General features: G+C 39.7%; 1 protein-coding gene across 2 annotated transcripts in view; it reads left to right on the top strand.

The window, feature by feature from the left end:
• The window catches only part of PREP (prolyl endopeptidase), a 322,394-nt gene that overhangs the window by 203,942 nt on the left and 97,271 nt on the right, over nt 1-21,181 (top strand). Inside the window, exon 1 of one of the 2 annotated variants that reach the window (XM_088538287.1) lies at nt 20,604-20,697. The exons of the other annotated variant lie outside the window; for it this stretch is intronic. Within the exon in view, the coding sequence (XP_088394413.1) occupies nt 20,653-20,697 (45 nt within the window). The 5' untranslated portion in view covers nt 20,604-20,652. Of the gene's footprint in view, nt 1-20,603; nt 20,698-21,181 lie in introns of those variants that run through there. 2 annotated transcript variants of the gene reach the window in all.

Here is a 21,181-nt window from a genome sequence, read left to right as displayed (position 1 = left end):
AAATAAGCTGTGAATTTAGGGAGTTTTATTATACTTAGAGCAGCAAGCTATAATACACAGACAAAAAGAGAGGGAGAGGATACATTACATATTTATATACTTGGCCCTATTGTTGACAAAGCAATTTTATCATCAAAAAGAATGTCATGTCTTGTAACCTTAATGACTTTTCCATGTATACAGTAGGGTGAGAAGAAATATATAGGAAGACCTGCTTTTCACATCTTGTTTGTTGCCCAAATCCAAAAAGTGAAATGAAATCTTCATAACTTTTCAACTACATTTTCCTCATTCCAATTTTCTTTCTACTTCTGTAACATGAAAAAAAGGCCATGAATATATAAAAATAATCAAAGTCAAATAGGCTTCTATGAACAAAGGCCTGGATGGAAAAGAGGGACTCTCTTCCACCTAATGTACCTACTGCTGAAGTACTGCTCAATCACAGTGGAAAGGATGCTTAGCACCACAGGCTGGCAATGGGAACAGAGAAAAGATTGTGTCACTTCTTTGATTAGGAAATGCAGCAAGTTTCATTCATTATATTCATCCATATAGGCTAGCTAGCACTCCTTAGCTTGCTAAAGCTTCAAGCTGTGCGGTACTTTCCAAACACAGTTCCAAAAATATCTGCACAGAAGACGAAAGGACAGTTTTTCATGTATGCTAGTGGTAGTGTTGCCAAGCTCTGATTCAACAGTAATGCATGCATTTTTCTGAGCACTGAAGACTGATTTTTTGTTGAGTTTTTTTTGTTTGTTTTTCTATTTCAAGGTGCTACGTTAATTTATCATGGAATATGAATCATATGACACCAGCACTTACTTGAAGTGAAAGACTAAGTCTGAGAACTTCTAAATACATTCAGCTTTCAACTTTTCTTTGTTCAGTGTTTGTCTCCCTGAATATTTTTTCCAGTATTTATAGTTTACTAAATCACACTACTCAGTGCAGCAATGCATTCAAAGTTAGCTTGGATTTTGCCGTTATCAAACAATATACTGGCCACAATAGTGGAGCGTCCAAACAATGAAATAAAATCTTGGAAGCTTTCAAGTATTCCCAGTTCAAGTTATATTAAAATAAGGATATACAGTTTCTTTGCTCGCTAGGCATTCTTTTGCCTCCATTGTAACTTCATAGCCTTTAGGAAAGAAGGCCTCTTGAGCTCTTCTTAAAGAGAATCAATAATAGGTACAAATTTCTGCATTTCTGTATTTTATTCCCTTATAGCTATTTTTTTTTTAAATGTAAGCATTAACTGAACTGTAATTCTTTAAGCAGGTCTGAATCTCTAGTGTTTTATCTATTATTCTGAATAATATGAGTGATGCTTTGAGTGGAGTGACAGAGTTTGCCAACATTCCTATTTGTAGAAAGCAAGAGGAAACCCAATCCTGAAAGGATTCTGACAGTGCTGGTTGCCAGACATTTTGATTTTCAAGGAAGGGAGAGCGAGTGGGTGTTAAATTGCATATGTCTGCATGTTGCTGGTTACAGAATAACTCACGAGAGAAAATCCATTTATCAAGACACAGACTGCATGCTAGTTTGCCCCAAAAGTAAATACACGGCCTCTTTTCTGTGTTCTCTGGGCAAGTTTATATAATCATAATACTGTTTACGCATCTGCACAAGACTCAGAATGTTATATGGCCGATGTTATGATATTAAGGCTAGTGCTGTGTCACTCGAATGCCTTTCAGTGCATTAAATGGCATAGTGAAATGAAGCAGAAAGAATGATGTGACATTTCTCAATAGGAAGCATTTATCTCTGTTTCCTCAGTGTTGAATTGACTTGCAAACCACTCAGGACTCTACAAACACTAAGTGAAGAGATCTTTAGCTGTTAGTAACACTTTACATTAAGTGTCTTTAAGTACACTTGTTCCTAGTGTAAAAGTTCAGTAAATAGCACATTTCAAATACACACACACTTTGAATATTAACAATTATATTTACCTTTGGGCTTCCCTCTTTGCATAATGCAAAAGGAATTCATGCTTAGCATTCTAAAAATAATTATGGTGTTATATAGAGAAATCCCTCCTTGGTTGTATTACTTTGTCTTGTTTTATTCCAGTGCTTTGCAGAGTCTTACAGATAGAAGTCTTACAGAAGTTCATAATTGTCATTAGTGCTTTAAGTAGCATGGTTTGTGTCTTATTATACCCTGTTTGTTTTCTCATCCTCTCCCCAAGAGGGGAGGCACACAGTGAAATGTTTGGTTTTGGTACAGAGATCTGATCTTTTTCTGTCTTGCATTTGTGTTTTTAAATATATACATGACCATGTAGGAATCTAAGGCTATCCCACAGACTGGGATACTGAGGACAGACCCCTACTATCTTGGGCAACCCTCTAAGGATGCCTAGCGTATGCATTCCACATGTCCCCGTGTACCACAAGCCACTAGCCCACCACAGAGAAAAAGATTCTTGAAGAATCTTATGGGACTATGCAATGCCACAAGAAGGAAGCAAGAAAAATCAAGAACACTGGCAGCTTCCTGGGCATGTTTGTTATTTGACTTGCTTAGATGGTACTAGGAAATAATGCATTTACTCCTCACTAAAGAAGCCCCCACTGCCTCCAAAACACACATTGTCCCTGCCAATACCACAGGAGGAAAAATATGCACCTGATGCCAAATCTGGTGATAGCTTTAGGTACCCAAGACAGCAGATTGGAGCTCTACCCCATCTTGCATGATATCCTTGGTCTATAGACAGTGTTTAATGCTGCAAAAGAAAGCAAGAAGAAACTATTTAGAAAACAAAACAAACTAGAAGCTAAGTTTGATATCAAGGAGGAGAAGTGGCCTACCAGAACATGAAGCCTTTCATTACTACAAACAAATGAGACAAAATTCAACTCACCAACAAAAGGGACCATGCCTACTCCCAGTGCTGACTGCAAGGTCCAGAGCAGAAAGGGTGAAGGACTGATAGCTCAAACATTAACTTGTAGTTCTAGATTCATCACTACCTTGTCATACAATCCAATCCACAAAACTAAAATTTTGATTTCTTGTTCCCACTTGTGTGTTAAGAAGGCATTTCAGAACTCCATTTCAATGGGTGGAAGATATTTCACAATTTACAGTCTAATTAGAAGTGATCACTATAGTCAAGACAAAGCCTAAGTAATGGGCCAGGCTCTTGGAAGGGAACTTAAGAGTAATCCTTAGACTGCTCATGTGTTCATTCATGAGTCTGACTATCTGTCTTTGGCAAAGATTGTTATCTTTATTACATACAGTTTAACTGCAGCTGAGGAAAGCTGTTACTGAACATGGTCACCATAAAGAATTGAGAAGTTTATCAGATTTTGCACATAATTCTTTGCAGAAGACAAACAGAGTTCAATATTCAGGCAGTCTACGTACTACAGTGTCGCTCCTCAGTAGTTCTTCATACTACTCCTGGCATTTCTTCAGTGTTGAATGCTCCATGCCCATGTACATGATATTTCATGTAGCCCAGTAAGGTGATGTAAATAAGCAAAATTAGATCATCATATACTTTGTTACAGAAGAAACACCATAGAAAATCTTTCTTAGCCAGAGATGACAGAAAGGCTGCTGCATTGTCCAACAGTATTTCTAGATCACAGACTGAATTTACCTATTAAAGTTGCCATAGCTATGAACTGTTAGAAGTATTTTCCACCATCCATTCACAGAATTCTTGTCTTGCTTTAATTTCAGATTAAATTCAGAGTGGCTCTTTGCTCATTATTTGATCTTGTACAAGAAATGGGCTGTTCTGGAAGTAATAGTATAGTAGAGTAGTAAAAGTAAAGTAAAAGAAAATATACCACGTCTCTCAGGGGAAAGTGTTTAGCATTTTTAAATGCTAAACACATGCTCTGGGAGACAGAAGTCCGTGTATATTCCTATACACATGCCACCTATTCAGTGGAAGCAGAGAATTATTCATAATTTTGCCAGAAAGCTTCAATTCCACATTTGGGAAAGCAGATTTTTCTGAATTTAAAATAATAGTTTCAAGTAGCTGAACTTGTAAACGGCATAGAACCTCTCCAGTCTTACAAGTGGGGTGTTTGGTATGTAAGGGCATTTGATTATGGTATATTCACATGTCATCAGCACTGACCAGCAAATTATGCATTTGATAAGAGCCAAGAATGCTTATTACCCTGAATGAGATAATGTGAATTTCAGTTTAGAGATCCCTCAGTGGAACTCTCTTTCACAAGTCAATCAGGATACACTGTATCTGTAAGTCTGGAGCTGAGGTTTGCCTAGAGTTAGGAGCTTCAAGAGCAAGTTAAAGAACTTAAGCAGTGCAAATGAGGTGCTGATGAGTATATATCACACCGTTTGAAAAAGCAACTTGCATATGCACAGTATTTCTTTCCAAAGGTGTTTATTAAGTGTTCAGAGCACTCCTAAATATTAAGTCCTGAGGTGGGTTGCAGATATACAGGGTTGAAGAGAGAAGATTGGATATCTTCGGTACAGAGGATGTAAAGATGTTCCTAAGGTATAATATAGCTTTAGCATACATTTTTGAGAATTTATTGTGATCCATCTGTCTGTACATGCTTGCATGCCTTTTGGATTCATGAGTAGTGTTGTGGAAAGTTGCAAGGATGCTTCTTAGTAGTCTACATAGAGTTTATATATAGACTATAAATATTTTTGAACTACGTTACTCTAAACACCTTAATTTTGCATAGGCCCTACTGTCTTCTTTATTTGAAATAATAATAATAGCACCTCATTTGAAACCCTGATTAAACATTTTGGCAGGCACTGGGAAGAATTAATGACAAAGTCCATAAAATTCTGTGTACAACTCATCATACAAAAATATGATATTAACAAACTTTGTCTCCAAGATACATCTACGTGCTTTACTGATCTTCTCTTTCGTTTGCTTGCTTGATTTTTTGTTAAACATGAAATATTGGTTCAGACGCTGCAGAATTTTCCCTCTGCATCCAGCAAAGTGATGAAGCGGCTGAAGGCCTTTGCTGGCATATCTGTGGGGAAACCCACAGGAAAAGGAGCCACACGTGGCCCCAAGGTCCCCAGCAGAGCTCCCACAGTGCGGGAGTTTCAGCTCAAGGTTAGTGAAGCTTTTAGTACAGTATGTATTTTCCAATACTTGTTATTTTACTGCATACATGCAGTTGCACATGAACTCCCATTCTTATAGCTGCGTAGGTCCTTTGAAATAATTTGCACAGTAGACATAAACAGCTACTTTCTTTCTACTTTAAACAGCCTTTTTAACTTTCATTGCCACCAAGACAAAACAGCTTCAAACAAAAAATCCCACTAAAACAAACAAACGAATGAAGGGTCATGAATCCTCAAAAAAAAAAAAAAAAAAAACAATGCTGCAGGTCTATTTTGGTAAGTCTCTTGGCAGAGTAATATGGAAGCTGCTGTTAAATGAACCGCTTCCAAGTTCCAAGGGAACAGGTCAGAAATAGATTGTTCAGGAAATTCGCAAAGTTAGGGTACGGTTATGAGAAATTAGTTGATTAAAGGCAAATGTTTGGATTTACCCATTGGAGCAAGTTAGAGCGGAGTGGACTTCGCCCTCCCCAAGAGGACACTAGCACATTTCTGTTTGTTAACCCTTTGTCTCTCTCTTTCCCCCCCGCCCCCTAAATTCAATCTCCATCCTTTCCCTAAAGGAGATGTTAGATTCTTTGTGGAGCCAAGCATCATCTTTTAGCAAAGCAAGGAGGACATAAGACAATAAAGGACACAGAGGTCTCTGTGCTGACAACAGGAAAAGCTCAAGGAAGCAAAGTGGTGCTGAAGGATGTGTGCCAGAGAGGCAGCGGGGGCCCCAGAGGCAAGAAGGTGAAGGAGCCCTGGACGTAACTATTATTTCAAGAGATGGCACAGATAGGCTGAGAGCAGACTGCAGAGCGCCGCTGCCGACCTCCGGAGAGCCTCATGTTACAGGAGCCAGCAGCAGCAAACGCGGGCAGCGCCGGTCCCTCTTCGGGGCACTGAGACACCCCTTTGCTGTGCCCCCATGGTGCTTCCCTTGGTTACAGGCAACACTTGCTCTCTGCAGCTTCTTATTTGAGCAGGCTTAGAGCTGGTAAAAATTTGCCACCCCTGTATTGCAGGAGGAGCAGGTATGCGTGCCCATGTAACACTTTATGGAAGAAATCAGAAAGGAACACTGAAGTGTTTTCAGTTTTCCTTTCCTTTCTAAGGGAAATATATACATAGGAATGGTTTCACCACTGGGAAATGATTTAAAAAGGACTATAATATAATATAGTAGGGACTCCTACTAGAGGAGTAAATACTTTCTGTTTCTTTTTAAAACTCTTGTTTTTTACAGCTTTTATATTCTCTTTGAAAGATATGGAAGACAATAGACATTTCTTGGTTATTTTCCTACTTTAAGTTTTATCTAAGCAAAAAGATTAGCTGTCTTCTGTCCACCTCTCCCTACATATGTACATTATATTGGGAATAGACACAGAATGATTGTCATTGCATAGGTTTTTGGATTAGTTTTAGAAAGAAAATGGCACATTCAAAACTGCTGCTGTGTTATTAATAGTAGAAAAATTATATTAGTGAGGATGCTTCCTCCCAAAGCATCCTAAGGCATTTTAGAAAAAAAAAAACTCTGAAGTATACGGTGATATATTATTGACATTCAATCATTTTTTTATTGAAAGTCAGCACATTGTTAGCAGAAAGGCTGCCCAGTGGTTTAAGACAGGAAGTGAACTATATTTAATTTAATCTCAGGATTAATGTATGTGGCCTGCATAATAATTTGACTTGGTAATTGGTCACATCACACACTTAATAGCCACGTTACTGTGACAAGTGCTATGCTATTCCTTGCAGCCCGAATGATTTCAACATGATTTCATGGTCAACATGATTTGGTCTGAATGATAGCAAATCCAAGAACACAGTATTGTCCTGAACATCAGTTGGGAACTGGCGTCAGTGCTGCCTCCAAGGGGATGTGCTAACCCTGTTAAATTATCAACATCACTCTCAACTCAATGTGAGCATTCCTGAATATCTTCTTCTCAAAACAACATCTTTGATTAAACTTACTAGTTTTGCAAGCTGGAGAAGTGTTGGCATGTAGAGGGTGTCAAGAATTAGAGTTTCTAGTCATTCTGAGTTTGGGTCTGTTACTCTGGGCCAGGCAGGCTGGCAATACAAAAACAAAATAGAAAATCAGTGAAAGTTCTGCATGATTTCAGCAGAGATTTTATTGTAATCTGGATAAATCCCTAAAATAACTTTCACCGAAGGCTATTCTCTTTCCCAGAAAAGGTTTTACAAGCTCGCTTTCCTGAAGCAAGGGATGAACAGCAAGTTAAATCTCACAGCTAGACACGGCGAGTCTTGCGTGGTGCCGATCTCCTCCGGCGAAGACGCGCGCGCAGACACACGCGCGTGTGGGCACGCGCACGCCGCAGCGCCCGCCACGAGGCGCAGCGCAAGCCCCGGGCCCTCTGTCAAAGAGCACATTGTGTCAGCTACTCTGAAGCTTTTGGTTCCCTTTGACCAGCCTGTTGTGCCGGTGCTGTTTGCTGAGGTATGTGGAGAAGTATGGCTTCCTCCTTACCTTCCCCCACCCCGTTTTGTGAGTGTAAGACAAGTTAATTGTGCTTGACGATATGGATGACCCTTTCAAGTCACGTAAAACGATACGGCCTGGCTTATCACAGGGAGATAACCATTAATATTGCGCGTACCATCTGTGGGAAGAGAAAGGGGCTTGCTTGTTTTGTGTATTTCCAAAAGTAGGAAACAAAGTCCACCACGGGCACATGAGCACAGTGCAGGCACTGCACCAATGCAAATGGAAAATAAAAGCCAGGAACCTGCAATAAAAATGGGTGAAAAACAGGAGCCCAGCCTTTCTTTACACTGAAGCTAAGCCACTTCGCTGCAGTGTGCAGCAGTACAGAATTAGAGCAGCTTCATAATTTAATTCAAGCAGAGCACTCGGACACAACTCTCTTGGTTGGCTGCAATTTTTATTGAATGAAATCTTTAATTCTTACTTACTTTCGTGTTGGTTCATATTTAACAAAATATCTTATAGTGGTCAGCATCTTTGAGAACCTGAGCCAAAAATATTTTGTGCAAATAAGAGCCAAGGGGATACAGAGACTGAAGCTTTTGCACTATGGTAAACACTGGTCATTACTCAATACTTAAATCTAAATGCAAACAACGTATCTCAGTAAAAGGGTCTTTATTTGAAAGCCTAGGTACCACTCAGTTTATTTCACTAGTGAGGCAAAGGAAGGCAAAGAAGAAATGAGACAGTGATGGGAAAAAAAGTTAAGAGTTTAATTTTACCTTAGCAAAAATTTATGCATACAGCACATGACTGTCAGCTTGACCCAGTCTTCTGAGATCACTGAACTTTGTACCTAGCCCTTAAACTGCTTGTTCAGAAAACCAACTCCCTAAGAAGGCTAAATGTAAAATGTACCTATTTCTTTTTAACATGTAACACATATAGCACTCTGAGGAATCACATTTTTAAATCAGTGGAAAATGTCGTATCAGCTAGAATTGACTTGGGTCCAAAAGGTTTTTGAAAAGACATGCCCAGTGTTTCAGACAATTTTATTTTCAGAAGCAGAATATTACAGTGTCTACTGTGAGTTTCAAATTGTATGACCTCCTCTGTATCATTTGTCATCATCATATTAAAAATAAAAAATATTTTATATTGCATTTAACAGATTCTGTGCTATCTGTGGAAGGAGAATGGAAAGTATAGAATTGCCAGGCAGTCAAAGAGCTGATTGAGGAAAGGGATCTCTCAGCAAAGCTCAGTGGAAACATGGTGCTTCAGAGAATAATGAAGATTCCAGATCCCAGTCTCTCTGTAGTCTGCAGTAATTAGGGGTTCTCTTACTAAGGGTCAGATCATCTCTTTGACCTCTAAACTTTCTGATCTTTAGGAACCTCCTCAAATCAGGCTAAAAGCAATCAGGAAGAGGCGCTCTGCTTTCTTCAAGATTTCAGAAAGATAAAAAGATGTACTCTCTCTAAAAACATGGAGAAAACCCTTTTCTGATTCAAACAGCTGATCTATTGTCTCAGATGAGTAAAAAGGTAACATACTTTTTATATCTTAAGGATAAGAGATGCATTTTGAAAATTGTTAAAAAGAAAATTCACCATCATTGCTTAAAAAGCAACACTTATTTGAAGCAGATATTTTTACATTCTGACCTTTGCTTTTTATTGTGGAAACACTATGAATTTGAAATTTCTTGGAAAACACAAATTCTGGGGGAGAAAATCAGATTCAGGGGGTTTGTTTACTTTGACCCTTCTGAGATGCCTCAGTATTATTATTCAATAGATTTAAAACAATAGGTACATATGTAATGTATGGTTAGTGTAATATGCTGCATAATGAAAATGACTTAGAATGATGAAGTGGGAACAAAATGGGAGAGGCAAAAGTATCAGTACAAACTTTTTCATATGAATGTAGCAATTAAAGTGCTGAATTACTGTGATTTTGAAAGAAAAAAAAGAAAAAACAGATCAATCATTCCCCTTAGTCAACAAATGAAAACCTCAACTTGATGGTGTTCAAAGTACTGGTTAACATATCTGTGTAAAAGGAGACATAAAAATGATGGAAATAAATGTTTCATTAATGCTACAAAAGCAGAAATCAAATTAAACACTTGCCAATGGATAGCATGTGTTCAGTCTGTTGATTTATGTAAGGTTGCAAGCAAAGAATCGCAAAGGATATACAAGGCAATAGGATCTAATGTTGTTAGTTCAATGTTGTATTTAAGTAATAACCTATTATGATGGCTACGTCATTTTAGTTCATTTAGCATGAGACACTAAAGATTTTAGCTTGAAAGAAATTATACCATTACATGCTGATACATTTTTTTTGTGTGTTACAGAACAAATGGATCTTCTGGCTTCCTTTGGACACTGCTGATACTCCCTGAAAGGTTCCTCCTTTTCAAAAAAATCTTACCAGTATATAAAATTACACTAACAACATAGTTACCTTCTTCTGCTATTCAGCCTCAAACAACTAATAAAATTGAATATTAAATTAATAGTTTCTCTGCTATCTTGAGAAGAACGTTGTTTCTCATAAGAGGAAGTGTCAGAAACAAAACGAAATCCCTTGTCCATCAGGCTATTAATTGTATGGAGAGGCCACTAAGGTTCAGATGTCAAAGATATTCCTCTGAATTCCCTGTGGTATTCCCTCAAAGCTAGTCCCTCTGAAATCATGGTACTTGTATTTTTAAATGCCTTGATATATTTAAGTTTTACACCACAGTGATAGGCAGCAGTATGCAATTCTTAGATGGAAACACTTTTCCTAATTAGTTAACTAATATAAATACAATCTCACTATGTATTCTAAAGAAAAATCTTACTGAAAAAGAGTTTTAATGCAAGCTTTCATTTTATCCACAGACAAATCCTCAGGTATTTTGCTGAATGCTTTAGGAAAGGCTCTTTTCACTTACTATAACCTACATGAAAAATAATTTTCAAGAAAACACAGTGGGCATAAACTTTTAGGCGCTCATAAACATTATGCACTGGACAAGGGAGGTTCTATTATATAGAAAAAATGGACTCTGTCCATAGAGTTATCAGTTAGGTTAGTGGTTAATATGTAATCTCCAATCTACAAACCCTGAAAAATGAACTCTCTGCACTCCAGATCACCTGGAAAATGTGTGGATATAATCACTTTCCATGATCTCATAATTTTATCACCTGAAGAAGAACTGCCCTTCCATCCATTTTTCTGCCATACAGACTTTTCATGATAAAAAAAATTAATAGTTCTCATGTTACACGCAGATTTTTATTACAGCATTTTACCTATATAAAGTATTTAAACTGTCTTAAATCGTATAACCCAAAACTGTAACATACAGATATACAAATCCCTAGAAAATGTATCTCTGCTATTATTTTACTTAAGTTACTCAAGTATCGAGGTTAATCAAGATCTCCTTATATAAATCTGATCCCTACCATTTTAACAAAATTATTCAAGCAAGACACCACTACTTTTAAAATTTGAAATTTATTTAATGCATTATGATCACAAAGCATGAGATGTGCAGTGCAGAACTATGCAGACATCTTTATAACTAGTTTGCCTGTTTCTACTGTACACTAGAAGTTCCGTAAAACTACTATTTGTGAATCTACAGCAAGAATGGGTCTGACTACACTATTTTCCTTTAGAATGATCCATATCCAGGGGAAGCTGTTACTTGAATAGAAATGAGAAAAGTCTTCACTCACATACTCCAAGATTAAGGGGAATATTGTGTTCCCAAAATACAGACCTGGCAAATCCTGCCTTAGAAACTACTGAGGAAGTGACTGAACTTTTATTGAACCTCAAAGTTTTGGCTTATCTCTTAGGCAATGGCTGGGCTGGTTCTTATTTATATCCCTATTTAAAACAAGCAGATTAATTCTTGGGTTTGCTTTCAAATTTAGTCACACATGGAATGTCTTAATTGTTTGTTAAAGGAACAGCAGGTTGTGGTCAGGGTCAAATACCCTTGTACTCAACAGATTTTAACTTTGCATAGTACTAACTCTTGAGACTATGATAAGGCAGCAAAGCAAACCTAGAAGACAATCTCCATGCTGTATGTGAGGGAAGTGCTGAGTGTGCAGGTATGCAAGGGCAAGGAAAACAGAGTCCTGAGAGGGACCCGAGTCCACGAGACTGGCCATTTTTTTATCATATTGGGCAGTGTAGCATGTATTGGCAAGGAGATTTTTGGTGCAAACACTTTGGTGGGTATGGGATTCTGCAAGATTCTGTGTAGTAACAACACAAGGTGTCCTAGTTGCAGACTTGAGTGTTGCCAAAAGCGTTTAGTCATAAGAGTCAGATTCCTGGTTTTGCATGTGTCTAGCCACTAGCTCACCTGCTTTATAGTGATGGTGCAGACTAGACCACTGACATGTTGATAGTCCTCCAGCAGTGTAATTCCAGAATTTTCTCTATTTTCCTGGGACACGTAGGCTACCTTATGAGTCAGTGAGATAGTACTTTACTCTAGTGGAGCCAAAGGAATCATGAGATGTGCAAAAGCCAGCAACTCAATAACTCATTAAGGTATTACAAAATGGCTTGATCCAGGTGTGAAGACCCACAGTCAGCCACTTCAGCTCATCACACAGTGAAGAGACCATTCAGATTTATGTGAAAAAAGACCAGGCAGAGTGACAGAATAATAATGGTACTGCAGTGCTGCTGTAGGCCTGAGCACATGCTAAGTGCCACGGTTGAATGTATAGTTTCTAAGCAGAGTCACAAGGACCTGGGGGACAAACACCTTCCATATGGCTTCCCCTCTGTCCTTGCAAGCCTGATCCTCCCTGTTCAGGGACCACCTACAATGTGGCCTGGGGTTTGGATGGTAATGGGGGAAACATGCAGAATTCTCTTTTTCCATGGTTGGTTATACCAACCAGGTCAATTGGTATAGCACTTCCTGTGATCACTGAGGCTTTGCCCCCCGTGGTGAGCAAATCCTCCCAAAAAGGAGAAGTAGCAGAAGTAAATAAGGAGAGGTCTAACCCCCACTACCATGGGCTGGAAGAAGCGGACAGCTTGGCAGAAAAACCCTCTGCTCCATGTCAGTGTTCGGCCCAGGGCATGTCTTGCTTGAATGTCAGGCAGCCTTCACTTACGGGGAAGGGAGAAGAGTTATTTTAACTCAGTCAACCCCAGCTTAGCTCTGTGCACTCCAACAAGGAGAAGGAGGAGGTTTCTTCTTCTGTGTTTGGGACCAAGGGACTGTTTCTGTTTGTTTTCCTTTGGAGAAGATGGATTGCCAATATTTCCGTCCTTGGGAACAAGGGGACTGGCTTCGTTTATTTTCAGCGCCCTCCAGAAAATGAGGCTGCTAGTTTTATTATCCTGAGGCTGGGGGGCCAGTACAGCTCCATTGGCAGGTGTAGGGGCACTGTTACTAAATTTACATGAGCTTTTTCCAAAGGATTGAACCTTGAAGGAACTCTGTCACTCCTCAAAACTACCTGATGCCTCAATGTGTCTTTGGCTGAACTTGTCAATTTGAATTGTGACCTGCCAGCACAAGCAAAGACCTTACACAGATAACAACCTTCAGTTAGTTCTGGGAGAAGAGAAATCCTAAGATCTGGGTAAAAAATCTAGCTACTTACACGTGCCTACTGCTGTATCAGTTATGTGCAGTGAACGCGCAAGTGACTAAGCAAGCTGGTTTACAGCGAGATGGCCTGACACATGCCAGTCTGCTACGAGACTAAAAGAAAATCCAGGTAGCATTACACAAGAGAAAGGTACATTTCTTTCTCTGATCTGTTTAGTGCTTACAAGATTTAGATAACACGCTTATCATGAAGCAAACGGTGATATTTTGCAAGTTTTACTTGGTGTGGTAACACGATTACCCTTTATACCTTTGTAAATACCCTGAAGTTCACAAAAGTAAGGACATAAATAAAACTGATAAACACAGCTCGACTGCAAGTACCTTTTGGCTTTTCACATACATATATAATCAAATGGTGAGGATGAATTTTTGAGAGGTTGTAATAAAATTCAATTATTTAAATAAATATCTAAACAAAATAGGCACACAGCTAGAATAAGTTACCATCATATTTTTAATTACTGAAGTAAGTTCTGGTGGGAGGGAATGAATAATTTTAAAAGTTTTAATTAGTGAATTCAGAGAGGGGTTATTTACTGCACTAACATCAACAACATAACATCTAACATAATTAGGGATCAAAAAAGTCTACTACAACATTAATATCTAACATAATTAGAGATCAAAGAAAGTACTAGACAAGCAAGACCCTTCTTGTAGGAAAAGATGCGGACTCCCTGTCTTCAATTCTTGCATTTCACCCCCTCAAGTTTCTGTTCCAAGTACTTTTATTTCCTCTAGAATATTTAACCATAGATAATTAAATAATTTTTGTAAGGAAGCAAATAACCTGCAGCAGTGAACTTTAATTCTTCAGAAGGTAAAAGTTAAAAATGGTTGCTAAATACTGACGAGTATATCACTACATATGAGAGGGATGGGGCAAGGTGAAACAGAACATGTCAATGGGAGTTAATACAAATTCTAATTAAGAGCATTTTCCTAACATGCATAAAGGGTCCTTTTAATATGGGTAATTTCTGTGGAGCTTTAGAATTAAGTTTGCCCTTGAGTTTGCCGCAGTGTTGCAGGGCAGAGGCCTCATTCGATTCATATTTTCCTTGTCCTGTGCCTTTTGGTGATTCTCAGGCCTGCACAGGATTTGGAACAGGACTGGATCTCCTGCCAGGAGGTAAAAATACCCTTTCTCCTGAATGAATTAGATGAAAGTTTCTGAGCTTTTTTCATGGAATTTTCTTCCACTGATGATCCGTCACACATATTTTTGCTCTTTAGAGGTAAGTAAAACCTTGACCTGTTCCATATTTCCTGGCTGTACTCAAGAAACTATTCCAATCAGTGGAAGGAATCAAGGACATCTCCTCCTCCTAGACTGAAGCCAGCTTTGTCGTAAGGAAAGAACAGCTAATAATGATGCTCAGAAGAGAAACTTCTTTTCACAAATTTTATCTCAGTTCTTCTTTCTCATTTTTTGTCTGAATTCCAGACAGAATTTCCTATCTACGCTGTAGGTAGGAAAAAGAATGTTGGGAAAAATGTCACAAAACTTTCTAATTAAAGAAAAATGTTGCTAGATATCTTTTCTAGCATATATTGGAATTTTGAAATTCCTGTATTAGTGCATATCGTAACAGGAGATGGAAATAAGAAAACACATAAAAGACACCTATTTTCAGTAACATTATTATAACTTGAGAATCATCAAATTTATCTCCAAAAGTGATTTCTGGGCTAGCTCAAAACTAGATTAGAATCTGTATCTTAAATAGTTTTTGTAGTAGAATTTAAAATCAACCCAGCGTTAATTATTATTAGGATTATCCCATGCCCGAATAGAGGAATAATAGTCCTAATTTTTCTCCAGCTCCGAAGGGCTCTGTGCTTGTTCCTCCTCCTCTCTCCCTCTGGAGACCATACCTCATCCCCGCGTAAGCCCATCTGTAAACACAAACTCAACTACTTACACTGATGACTCAAATCCACCCTTATGCTCCCTTCTGTCCAAACTCAAATCTTAGCCTGCTTCTCCGAATGTCTAGCCATCGGCTCAAGCTTAATGGGGCTCACCAGAGCTCTTAATCTTTATTGTAAGCTCTCTTTGCTGCTGCTTTTCCCAGTTACCGCGGCTAACAGCATTGCCCCGTCTGCTGCTTATGCCTTGAGCTCGCCAGCACCTTCAGACTGGAACTTTCTCTGCCTTAGCTTGTCATATCAAGTCTCTGCGTAAATCTCAGGGCATAAAACTTAAAAGCCATGGCACTCCTCATACATCCAGGCAGCCTATTTCACATCCAGTTTTCATCCTTTTGTGTTTCTGTTCCCTCAAGAGGCTTCTCCCTGGTTTTGACAATGGATTTTTTCCGCTCTTGGTTGGTAATGTGCTTTTTCCTATACTGCTTTTCCAGCATGAGAGGCTCCCTGTAAACATATGCAACACTTCCATTATGCACCTTCAAAATTTCCATGAGCTTTCCTTTTCCATATTGCCTTCGAGAGCAAGGTTGCAGACGTGCTGCAAGTGTCATGCTCATGGTGACCAATAATATATTATTGCTTTTTTTCTGCTTCCCTGAATAGAGCTACCTGTTGTTTCATGTTTTCTTCTTTGATCTGAATCTGATCTAATTTGATTTTAGGGCACAGACCGTCTTTACAGTCTGGACTTACATGGAATAGGGCACAGTGAAGTCTGGTCCATGTTTAAATTACTTGAACACCACAATACTAGAAGTTCAGAGACTTCACGTTCAGTTATATATATACTGGGAATGTGTTGTTTAGCTACAGGACTAGATTTAATTCATGCTCTGTTAGATGAGTTATCTTTGAATGTTAAAAATCAGCTTTGGATTCTTGACAAATATAATGTCATTATTTGGTGTCCACAAGATTTTTCCTAAGAGGCACCTCTGGAATGGAAATCTGTCTTCTTATTTATTGTGCAGCATTTTAAAAGATTTTTTATACAGGATGGCTAAAGCACTACTGTATATGGTAATCTAGTACATTATGTAGTTTGCATTTGCATGTAGTTTGCATTTCTAATTCAATGGTCACTGAATTGTATATAGTTTTCCTGACTTTCTTTTTCTTATGAATTAAGGGTTCTTCTTGAAGGTATGTGGAAGTCTAGTTTGGGAACAAAAGTGTGAACTTTATTTTTTTCTGCAGGGATATATATCCCTGTAGCATTATAACGTGAACCAAATGTTTTCTGAGGCACAATAGAAAGCTCTATTTCTAAGCCATTTGAACACATGTATTCAAAATGAATTCAGCATGGATAGAAGAAGACTACAGAAGAAGATATTTCTAGATGTGGAATCTTTTAAAAAGAGCTAAATCTGCTTTCCTTTCCAAGAAAAATCTATCAGTTTCCCTCCGTTTAGTGTATTTCAAATTCTGTCATCAACTCATAAGCTATTAACAGGAAGCTGCCTTCTGTTTCCTTGCTGCCCAGATTAGGGCTGACATCCCTAGCCCCTTTAAATAAGTGGCAAAACTTCCATTGGCTTCAACAGGGAGAAAATTTCATCCAAAGCAAGAAAACGATTGTCCTTACATATTCAGGACAGAAAAGAATAAAAAGCCTCCTTCCAATTCATACTTATCGCCACTTTCAGATACTGCCATGTAAGAAATATTTTTTCAGTCATTTTTTTGTTACAAAGGTTATGTTAACTCCTTTTGATGACTCAAGACAGGAAATAGATTATAAAATAATTCTGCAGCATGCAACAACAAAAAGAGGAATTTAGAAAGGCAAAAGTAAATATATATAAAAATAAACACTCTCTTTCCATTTCATTAATATTTTTTCTATCTTTTCACACAACAGAATAAATACAATTAAGTAGAAAATGGTGCTTATGAAATTCTTTTTGCAGTTTGTTTTTGATGTATGGTGAGAGAAGTGGAGAAGGGCTGACTGAAAGATCAATGAAAGAAACAGTAGGTGAGGACACTCCTGTTGACCTTGTTGGGCTTTATGTCACACCTCTGCACCACTGTTAAGCACTGTGCAGCGGCCAAATTTCAAACCCTTTCAACTTTTCTGCCATGGCTTTTTTTCAGATCAACCCCAAAACACATATGAGCCATGGAGTCCCAGCTGAATTGCTAGAATAGAATTCATTGCCAGAAATGTTGATGCGGGTGTAGCTTAGTGTCAGGAATACACTGTGATCTGGTGGGTTAGTACACCGTGACAAACCTTGTGAGTTCTGGAGAGCTGCCTGATAAGTAACGAGTATATCAAATCGCATCAAATTCGGTGGACATGCACTCCTTCAATTATCCATAAACGATTTACAAGTTTAATAATTGAAACGTGCACTAGATGAGCATACGTTAGAAATCAACAATTTTCTGAAAATCAGTATGACTTACATCCTTGAGTCAGGTGCTTTTGAAAAAGAAATCCAGCAAGATAGACACTTCCAGATTCACATTCCTCTAAAACAGGAGTTATTTGTACTCCTCAGCACAGATAAATGTGTTTAATATTTACTTGATGTTAGTGAAAGACTGAAGCTTTGCTGACACCTGTTGATAAATGTCTGAACAGCAGAACTAATGTCTTCCAATGATGAAAAAGAATCTTTAAGAAAGCAAGAGCAGAGATACAGACCTGAATTATTTCTACAGCAGAAAAGTTTCAATTGTAGAGTCATATTTACAGAATGAGTTTGGGGAAAGGATGAAAAGCAAAGGTAAAAACAAAATTTGCTGTTGACATTTTTATTTATTTTTTTTGATCAGATCTTCCCTGACAAGGATGATGAGGTCACTTCCTACCAAGCCAACACACTTCTTGCAGGGAGTCACTGTGGATGTGCTGACTAAGCTGAAAGAAATTTGCTAATGACTGGATGATCAGCAGAAACATAACTAATGCAGCACAGAGCAATGTACGTTTTTCAGATTATCAAATTCATATTAATACAGGGACATGATAAGAGGTTAAAGACTGCTGAGAGGTTTACAAACATTTGGAAGCTTTTTTTTCTTACTCAGCAACCTGTCCTCAAAATTCAGCAGATATTCTCTCTGAGCTCTGATGGGGCTGTTTAGGTCTAATAGAAGAGTAAAGCTTCAATAAACGCTTTACGGACTGCTACAGCACTAAATAAATAAGCTGGGCTCCAAAGTTTAAGCTTTGATACAGTCTTAATATTAGCCATTTTAAACTTTGTGTTGAACAAACTTACTGAAAAAAGGAGAACACTGATACATCATTTGTAGTATCTCCATTGACAGGCTGCATACCACACTCTCTTTAACTGAAGGTGTGCATAGACACTTGTAAGAAAAACATGTTTTGGATAATGTTATGGACCCTGTATAACCTGTATTAACTGCCTTTCTCGTAGGAAAAAAAAATGGAGTAGAATTGCTCCATTTGCTCCTGCTCATATGTGATGCTTCCTCCTTCCCTTCCTCCTGCTCCTCCTCTCCCTGCAAGGAAACAAAACAGAAATTTACAGCAAAAAGAAAATTCACTTTCTGTCCCTGGTGATCACCTTCAAAAGAAAAATATGCCCTGTAAAATACAGGCCCAGTCAAAGATTTTATCTAGGATAACCACATACTTGAGTTTCTTTGCATATTTCTGTATCTAGTATAATTGGAAGGTAGTACACCAGATGATTTCTGTGATTACTGGGTGCTTGCCAGCCCCTTCAGTAATTATTGTGCACTGGTTTGAACAGGTTGCTGAAATCTGAAAAAATATGGACACTATCTAGGCCAAAGATGTGTAGTTAGTCTGACCTCTTCTGGCAGACCAGAGTTCTGCATGTGCGTGAAGTACATCTGCCCAAAACTACCAGTACACATCATCTGGGCTGCTGTTAGAGTTATCTATGGACACACTGTGGGAGTATCTAGGATATCTGGGCCTGTGGCTTCTCCATCAGATCTACCGGCAATCAGTCTGAACAAGCTGCCTAACATCCAGAAATTCTGGGCAAAGGTAAAATATTCATTCATCCAGGACTAAGTTTTTGGGCTGAAAATGAAGACAATTTCTTCAATAAAAGGTAGCTCTGAATCAGATGCAAGGGCTATACAAGATCTCTGCTATATATGAAGCACGTTTGCAGTTGACAGTAGCCAAAACTCTGAGAATTTCTGTGCATGTGCAGCCTCTTTGTGTAGCACAGAGAGAAGCTGGGTGCCTCACAGAAGTATTGAGCTAGCTTTGCTTCTGATACATGTTCACATGCCTATATTTCTGTCTGGGAAACTCTAGTCAGAAATGGTAGTCTTTGACTGTAAGCATTTATCTGAACAAGTTGCTTAGACAACTAGGAAACCTATCAGCATTGGGCATGTCAAGGCATTGCCATTAACCGCTTGGTTGGCCATATGCTCATTCAAAGCACCAGAAGAAAAGTTCTATTTGGCAGCTAGTTGACAGCTCTGCTCCATCCTTGTAAAAGCAGAATAGTAAGGAGGGAAAATAATAATAATAAAAAAGACCAAAAGAGAAAATAAAGAAGGAGCAAGGAGAACCCTAGCCACGTAGGTGTTAAACATTTAAGTTGTAAATGAAGCTGATGTCTAGCAGCTGTGATCACTGCTGGACGAGTGTGTTTCCTCATAGGTACCCCACACTCAACCTCCCCCAAGTGCATCGAGTAAGGGACAGCAACTCATTTCATTAAGAGCAATAAATCCAGAAACGCTTCTGAGTCTGTAGCAATTAACAGCCAATTCCATTTCTGGACTACTTCAGATCACTGTCACACCAACCTATCACTTTGTTAGGGGAACTGTGAATATCCTTTGGGTGGTTTAACCTCATGGGTCAATCTAATTGTCTCCAGCTTATTCAGAAAGTTTAAAGCACTAGTCACACACACACACTGAACTTGGGATATGTTCAGACAAAATCCCACTAACACAGTGATTTAGTGAGGGCTGCTGGTGGCAACCTTGAAGCAAGAGCCATTCGGAAGAGAAGTGTCTTAGCCACAGTGCTTGCCAAGGATCCTCCACATGCTTCCTTTCTTTCCATAGTGCCGGAGCCAACTAGGTTACCACCCGGAAGGAAAAAATGACTGGAAGGTGTCTGACGCCAGCAGCACAGCCATAAAACACCCAGCTGAGGAGCTCGGAGCCACACAGGACTGGGTGCGCTTCCCAACAGAAAAAAAAAGAGAGAGAAAAAATAATAAAAAGAAAAACAAGAATCTGTTTAATATTTTAATAAATTCCGCACACGGACACCAAGCCCCTTCACTGCGCGGTGACGAGGCGCAGGCCGCCCCCCGGCGGCGGCGGCGCTGGCGGCGCTCGCCCTGCAGGGGGCGCCCCGGCGGCGGCGCCCAGGACCCGTATGGCGGCGGGCGGGGCCGTATGGCGGCTGCTCCGCCCGGGCCGCGCCGCGCGCCTGCTGCTGCCGCCGCCGTCCCCGCGCCTCGCCGCCCGCTCCTGCCGCCGCGCGCCGCCCGCCATGCAGGCCTTCCAGTACCCCGAGGTGTTCCGCGACGAGAGCGCCGTGAGTACGGCCGGCCCGGGCCCCGGCCTCGCCGGGAGGGAAGCGCGGACAGCACGCCTGCCCGCGGGGCTTGGGGACTTCTCGGCGCTCCGGGCTTTGTTCCGTTTTAGCCGTTAAATGGGCCCATGGCGAACGGGCAGGACTCGTGGCAGCCGCGGGGTTTTAAAAATCGCCATTTGCTGGCGGTGCGTGGGCAGGGGGTCGCGTGCCCGGGGCGCGCTCAGGGACATGGCCTGGCCGCCCTGCGCGCCGCGGGTCGGGCCCCTTGCACGGCCCCGAGGCCAAACCTCGCGCTCCCAAATCAGTATCTTGGTGGGTTTTTTTGTTTGCCTGCCTTTTTTTTATTTTTTTTTAAACGGAAAATCCGGGCCTTAATCTAGAATGCAGAAGAACTAACATCTTTAGGTGTTTATGCATCGGTAAAAGGGCTCCCGGTACCCTCTCCGGACAGCCAACGTGGTAGCCGAGGGTTCCTGCGGAAGTT

Source organism: Tinamus guttatus, unplaced genomic scaffold (genome assembly GCF_059628265.1).
Source record: "Tinamus guttatus ecotype Peru unplaced genomic scaffold, ASM5962826v1 Tinamus_guttatus_pri_ptg000046l, whole genome shotgun sequence".
NCBI classification, from domain to species: Eukaryota; Metazoa; Chordata; class Aves; order Tinamiformes; family Tinamidae; genus Tinamus; species Tinamus guttatus.
Note: the sequence above shows the minus strand (reverse complement) of the source record. Positions and strands in the feature narration are given on the sequence as shown.